We start from the raw sequence: 7,521 nt of genomic DNA on the forward strand, positions 1-7,521 counted from the left end.
ATCACAACTCTAACTCTCTAAACAATCTAGTCTCACAGCCGTGGCCTACTGGTTAGCGCTTCGGACTTGTAACCGGAGGGTTGCCGGTTCGAACCCCGACCAGTAGGCCATTGCTGAAGTGCCCTTGAGCAAGGCACCTAACCCCTCACTGCTCCCTGAGCGCCGCTGTTGTTGCAGGCAGCTCACTGCACCGGGATTAGTGTGTGCTTCACTTCACTGTGGGTTGAGTGTGTTTCACTAATTCACAGATTGGGATAAATGCAGAGACCAAATTTCCCTCACGGGATCAAAAGAGTATATATACATACACCTAGTAGCACTATTAAGATAGCTTATCAGATTACTGCTATGTAGTGGCGACTCGGCCAATGCATTAATGAATGACTGGTACTCTGGCTAACGGCTTCTTAAGCACTCACCTTTCAACACCTCAGTTCGAAGTCTTGATGGAGCCACATGGGCATTAGCATATCAAAAGGTGACCTGTCTTTGGGCTCTGATACACCCCACAATATCCTGTATTCTGATGAGCACACTTTGAACAAGGAATGCCCCTTGAAGAATGTAGAGGGCCTGAGGAAACTTCTCATTCCAGACTACTCGACCACAGTCAATCTACAACCGAGTGTGAATCTGAACACAAAAGATGAAAGGGGCAGCATGCTTGTTTTTGCTTTGTGGGTGAGATGTGACTGTTGCCAAAGTGCCACCCTGTTGTGGATGCTCCACAATGCTTTGTTTTGTGACAAAGGTGACTGCACTTCGGAACTAGCGGACATCAAAATGACTCCGAAATAGTACCTCAAAACTGCCAGCTTTAAATACTTAAATGCCTGCACAAATTAGTAGGCAGGCTGCCTCTTATGTATAGTGATTCAAGTTGGCAACTACATCATTGAAAAAGATGCCATATTTTCTCCTGTGTCAGATGGTGGTTTACACTCATAATTTATACCAAATGAGTTCATTCAAAAGGGGGATCAGAATTGGTCCTGCCAAAACTCTTGCCTAGACACTCACAGTTCTGGGTAATGGTTCACACATGATAAATGATTCACACATGTGAAATGCTTGGATGCTGGCTGAGGAGCTCATCAATGTTACGTCAAAGTGTCAATAATATGGGCTCAACACTACTTGTTCAAGCCTTGACCTCGGTCAACTTTAGTCTGCATTTATCATTGGTGCATTAGCTAGATATGCTAGAAGCAATTCACCATGGCTTGTGAAAGAACATGTATGTGAGTGCACATACCAACAAGCAGTGGTATTTTTTCAAAGCTAGGCAATCTGTGTGGTTAATTGGCAATTAGCATAACTGAAACAACTCCTGTTATCACATATACAAGACTCATCACATCTCTTATCTGCACGGCGGTTTATGGCCTCACTGGGTTCAAGTTTTCTGAATAGTGAACATGTCAAAGTCAGCCACCCACTCACCTTGACCTAAATACCTTAACGCTTAAGCCTCTTGACTCTTTACCATCTTGGGCAATGATAAGACAGGACACGCTTTGCCACTTATAATAAAACGCAAGGTGCACTATGTTTTCAGAAAAAGGCAGGCGCTTGGAGTTGAACTTTTTTCAGTTTGAGGCACTCAGAGCTCCTCCGCAAAAATGTGTAGCGCAGCAGGCGCAAAACACGCGAGGCGCTCTGGGCGCAGTAGCAGCGCACAAAACACTTACTGCCAATACAAAACATAAAAAACAAACCTCACTGCAAAAACCCGCGTCCTGTCTGATCGTTTCCTTGACTGGTGTATACAGTTTGAAACAACCAAACAGCCTACTCTGGCCCTAGGAGACTGCGGAGGAGCACCTCTTCCTCTCCCTTTCACCAGTCACATTCTACAAAAGAAGTGGGAGTGCCACTTTTATCTGGTCCAAAGAGGTGGTAAACAAAGGAAACCTGAGCTTACTTTTCAAGCATGTGTTCAGGACTGAGGCTTCTGTGGAGGAGGGGGGTGGGGGATGGGGGTGGTATTGGCGAAAATCATTAGGCCCAGACAACAAAAGCTTCTTGTTCATTCTTTATTATACTATAAAATAAAACAAAGTGCTGTAAAAGAACAGAACTTTTACTTCAAATGAACAAAGAAAAAAACACTAAATAATTTACACATAAACAAAAACATACATTTACAAAAATGAAACAAATATTTACAGTTGCCAAAAAAGGCTTCCCAGGTCTGTCCTAGTAGAGGTAGATAAACCATTATCATATTAACACAAGATGAAAAAATAGCATACTTGAGTTTCTATATACATACAAATCAATATCAGTTAACACAAACCAGGTCATGTCTATCAAGTTACTGAATTGGTAAAAGTTACATTAACCCCCTTCATGATCATAGAAGCATTGGAGCCAGCCCAAAGGAAATATACATTTTAAAATGTTACTGTAATAACTGGGGGAATGTTAAAGACCACCAAAAGGTCACCATATTTCAAGCACTTGAAGGAATCGCTGTTAAACTGGCAACTGATTAGGGTTATGCACAGTAAAAACAAATTTAAGACTGTACAAGAATTTGGCAAAAGCAAAATAAATGAGAAATATTCCTGTGCTCAACATGCACATACACTTCAAATTCAACAAATTCAATGTCTCTTAAGAAATATTTAGTTGTTGAACAGTCAGCAGGGATACTTTGCTTTATTTGTGCGTAGCATCGACGCAAACTGGTCCATGACAAGTCCGACAGAAATGACCACAGCAAGACTCATATTCCCCTTAACTGCTCCAGTCTGGATTTGAGCCAATCTTGCCGGTCTCTCAGTTTGTCCATCTTAGAGTATAGTTTCTTGTTCTCCACCTCCAGGTTCCTGATACTGTCTCTGGCCCGTTTCAAGATGACCACTTTGGAGGCCTTGTCGTTATTGGACAATTCAGGCACATGGTCTCGCAGACGCAGGAAGCAATTCTTCAGCTCGTTCCGCCGCTGCCTTTCCATCACGTTGTGTGTCCGCCGCCTCTCCTCCTCGTCTTCTATGTCAGCGCTGTGCCTCGAGGAGAGTCCACGAGCACCACGGCCAGACAGGGTCAGCCGCTGGGAGGAGTCCGACGTGCGCGGCCGCTTGTGGGCGGAAACGTGGGGCTCCGTCCGAATGGGGGAGGAGGGGCGAGGGGCAGCGTAGTTGTGCTGCTGCTGGATCTCCAAGTGGCAACGCTTGAGGGCCCTCAGCTGCTCTCGCCGGCTTTCCTCCTGCTGCTCGCGGTGATGAGAACGCGTGCTGGACCTCCTCACCGTCACCACATCAATCTCCTCCTCTGTAGAAACAACAGATGGGAGGGGGGGCCCATGAGATCACAATTCAATCCCAAACTCAAGTCATTCATTCCCAGAAAAGCTGTTTAACCCTGCCTTCGTTTTCCCTAAGACTTCCCATGCATGGCCTTTACAACAACACAATTACAGTGTTTCCATCACATGCTAAATATTACTGAACAATTGGTGATGAGTGATATTATCTACGTGCACATGGCTATAATCCCTACTACTCTACATCACAAAATCTCTTGAGTTAATTTATTTTGCTTCATTTCAATATCGGAATATTTCCAGTACTATATTTGATTAAAAATTACATTTACATGAACTTACCGGAATCGCTGGTTGATGATTCGCCTCCAGCAGAGAGAGAGCCATAATCCGAGGACGACTCGTTTTGTTCCTGGCTGTCTAATAAAAAATCCTCTTTCTCGGAACACTTGTTCTCCAGCGCCGCGTCGTGGCATACCAGTGTAGAGCCAGCAATCTCTTCGAAAATGGAGGTATCGATGTCGGAAAGCAGCGGGCTGGTAGAGAGCACAGATAACTTGTCCAGTGACTTCTCTCCAATATGCCACAAACAGTCATCCGACACATCAGTATGATGGTCTTTGTTTATAGCGACCGCATTCTCGTGCATAAAATCACAGTTCCAATTCAGTTGAAAGTCCTGATCTTCAAGCAAAAGTTCAGACACGAGCTCCAACTGGTCCTCCTTTGACAAGGCTTTACTTAAATCCGTCTTCAGTGGCGGGGACTGTGGCGGCGTGGGGATCGACTGCATGAAACTCTGGCAGAACTCCTCGTCAAAGAGCAGCGGTTCCGAGTCGGAAAACCAATCGTGAGAGGGCGAGAAACTCTGCAGCATGTTGGCAGTATCTACAGGACAAGCAGACAGTGCAGTTCGATTAATATACAATAATAAAAAACCTTTGCTCTGTGCAGAAGTCACAAAGAGTTAGGAAAGAACTACACACGTGTCTAAATACTACGTGTTCCGAAGAGTACTACACTCAGAAAATGTGCCGGCAAGCACCTTTTTATTCGTGTTTACAACCCAAACTCCGCCCTGTGGGCTGGCTCTAAAAGCCGGTCTTTCTTCTAATGTTAATGACATCATGTTAACAGCTGGAATCCTCAGCAAAGAGGTACATTTGCATCCGTCCCCCGAATTACCTGAATTAATTAATTAATTTATTTACCCCCATCACACTAAATTTCAATCTTTCACGTGCAAACAGCCAACTTGAAAATACTGATCACTGACTGATAAACATCAATTAAAAGATAATTACACATATCCCTGTACAAAATGAATTTAGAAATTAATGTCACTGGTAGAAGCGGTATATTGAGCAACTTCATCTAGTTACAATTGAAGTTAGCAATGTCAACCACCCGTTGATTCACCAGGACAAATTCTTACATTTCATGGGCTTTCAAACATACTGGGATATTAGATCGCGAGCTTGCTCTCAACGTGCATTAACGTAAAAAGTGAAAAAACAACGGGCTAACTTGCACAAAAACGCCACGATTTAATTTAAAAGATTGTGGCATGTCGCATTCAATCATGAAAAAAACTAGTTAGACTTTTTCTCATGACAGAATGGTTTATAATGCAATAGACCAAAACCGTTTTCTTGAGGCGACTAATTATTTATAGAGTTTATATAGAAGTACGATTATCTAGACTTGGTAGATCTCATGGCCGATCTGCTACAATGAGCTAACGTTCTGCTAGGTAGGCTAGCCAGTAAATCACTAGTAGGCTAGAATAGGCGTTAACAGGGCACGAAGGTGCAAGTGAGATAAGTTCAATATGTAACTGCAAATATTTCACATGCACCAAATAGCATCATATTAGACCTGTATTAATAACATAAGGTTACCGAAACAACCTGTTGTAAGATTCTACTAAATGTGTCAACCGCGGATTAAAAAGAACCGGCTCATTATGCCGACCATGCATGCGCGAGCAGTAAAGGCATAACGTTAACTATAAAGTAGAAATGAATAAAAATGCTTACCTTAATGACGACGACAGGAGAAATCTTAGATAGATATCGTTTGCTACGATACTAGTGAACAAAAGTTAACAAATGCTATGGTCGAAAAAAGGAGAAAAATGGTTTCTATCGTTGATATTCTACGACGCATGGCAACCTACCATGTGCAATACGGCTCTACAGTAGGTGTGGCAAGTAGGGAGGGCATTTAACTATATACTACCACATTGCGAAGTCTCCTTCCACACCGCAAAATCGCGCCAAAACATATTTTAATACACCGTTAAGTAAATGCTAAAACAACTATGCCCAATTTCCGATCGTCTGTGATCACCTTGAAATTACTTGTACGCAAAATAGAAGTCACCAGAAATCACGATATAAACGCGTTCAAATGATTATATAGTCCCTAGCGGATGAACATTTGGTAAGGCTGGAATTCCAAGAAATGAGAGGCGGGTTTGCTCCGGGTGTGCCTTGCTTGCAGCTAAGCAATGCAGCAGAACTGGAGCCGGTATGTGTATTAGTTCAGGTCACGTTGTAGGCTACCGTAACTTACAACCGAGGGCGTCTTGACATCGTAGCCTAAAATGGGTTATTTCTTTTCTGTTTCTCTGATGAGACTGTGGCGCAATATTATGAATTAGTGTGTTAAATGTGCAATGCATGGGTCCTACATTCAGTTTAATATGTTAAGTGGCTACTTTTGTAGAGAATATACACCGGTAGGCAGGTAGCCTTTGTGCTCGTGCAACGGTTACATAAGTGGAGCGCAAGTGCTTGTATGCGCATCCGGCAGGACACGTGCAGGGGCATCCCCCAATCACAAGTAGGGGGGTGTTTCAGTCAATCTCAGTGCACGTGAACATAAGAACGCCCCGAGTAGGCAATTGGATTTGTCCTCTGCCTATTGTCCATATCATTGGGTGGCCAGTTTGCTGCTTAAAAATACATCAGTTTAATGCTGCTCAGATTATATCTTTATTTTGGGGTAGATTTGGTGAATATTTGGGACAGTTTTAACACTTCTTCTAAACTAGTCAATACATTTATGTTTGTGAAAGTAGCCAAGTTTCCCCATTTGAAAGCCCATAGTTGCTAGCCTACTTGAGCAGTCATTCACAACAAAAGCTTATCTTGGGTGAATGTGCCATCTAGGGGACACCGAAGAGGGGTGGTAGAGCAGAGCTTTAATTCACAAATTTGGACGCTGAAGCTCAGCGATGAATTCACACCCTAATGTGAACTATAGCTTTTATAAACCGGCAAAGACAATTAATTGTTTCACAACCTACACATGTAGCCTATAGGCATGTAGGCTACTGTGAGAGATTTTGGTGATATATAGCCTACATTGCTCTTCTTATTTGTTGCTTTTTTGAACTAGTGTGTGGTGGAAGATGCTTGTCAGATTTGTTATTTTGGATTAGACCATCTTTTTTAGAGCTACTCAGCATAGAGGGTTGAGAGGGGAATTTAAATTTCTGGCTGCACATTTCTATGCCTCTAATGTGGTGAAGGCACTGTGTGGTTGTCATGCCTTGCGGAACACTTCAGAGAACAGTTTCCAGAAGGAATATACTTAATGTCCCCTCCTAGTGGTTCCTATTGCTCACACAGATATCTTAAGAATAGTTCCCACTTGCATCAACACCAGAGCAAAAAAAAAAGTCTTTGGAAAAAATGAGAGTTGCAGAGAAAGAGTTGAAGGGGGTTCATCCAAACAGTGCATGCAGCAGAGAGAATGTCAATAGCTATAATGACTGTTCAAATCTGTCAGAGTCAGAATCAATCTCTCAGACATTTATGGATTTATGAGCCACTCAAGTAGGCCTACTGAGTAAATAGCTGCATACCAAACCAGGCAGTGTGTTTACAAATGCTTAACATATAGCAAGCTCATACCTATATCCAATATCCTGACCTGCAGCTTCAGTTGTATGTTATGGTGAAAGGTATGATGGACGGTCTGTGTAGGGTGGAGTATCAGGTCTACAAGTTGACTAGACAAGGCACACAAAGGTTATTGTTTATGACTTTTACCTTTAAAAATGTGATTTAGAAGCAATGAGTGACATGGTCATTCAGACGCATATTACAAAGGACATTTATCTTGATTGGATTTTATGTCAGGTATTGGGTCATCATCACAAGGTAGGAGCAGCTAAATGTATGTTTGTCTGGTGTCTGTCTTTGTCTAGTCCAGTCTTGCAAGACTGAATGTACCTGCCA

General features: G+C 42.7%; 1 protein-coding gene across 2 annotated transcripts; it reads right to left on the reverse strand.

The window, feature by feature from the left end:
* Positions 1–2,022: 2,022 nt before the first annotated feature.
* Positions 2,023–6,026, reverse strand: mych (myelocytomatosis oncogene homolog). Of its 2 annotated transcripts, none has more exons than XM_048253764.1 (3): positions 5,849–6,026; positions 3,614–4,159; positions 2,023–3,279 (listed from the first exon to the last, which is right to left on the reverse strand). In XM_048253764.1, the coding sequence occupies exons 1-3, from the start codon at positions 5,955–5,957 to the stop codon at positions 2,732–2,734; spliced, it is 1,203 nt and encodes a 400-aa protein (XP_048109721.1). In that variant the 5' UTR covers positions 5,958–6,026; the 3' UTR covers positions 2,023–2,731. The 2 variants fall into 2 exon arrangements, with proteins under 2 accessions (XP_048109721.1, XP_048109722.1); XM_048253765.1 differs by lacking the exon at positions 5,849–6,026 and adding an exon at positions 5,311–5,786.
* Positions 6,027–7,521: the final 1,495 nt, after the last annotated feature.

The sequence above is a fragment of the Alosa alosa genome, chromosome 10, assembly GCF_017589495.1.
Source record: "Alosa alosa isolate M-15738 ecotype Scorff River chromosome 10, AALO_Geno_1.1, whole genome shotgun sequence".
Classification (NCBI taxonomy): domain Eukaryota; kingdom Metazoa; phylum Chordata; class Actinopteri; order Clupeiformes; family Clupeidae; genus Alosa; species Alosa alosa.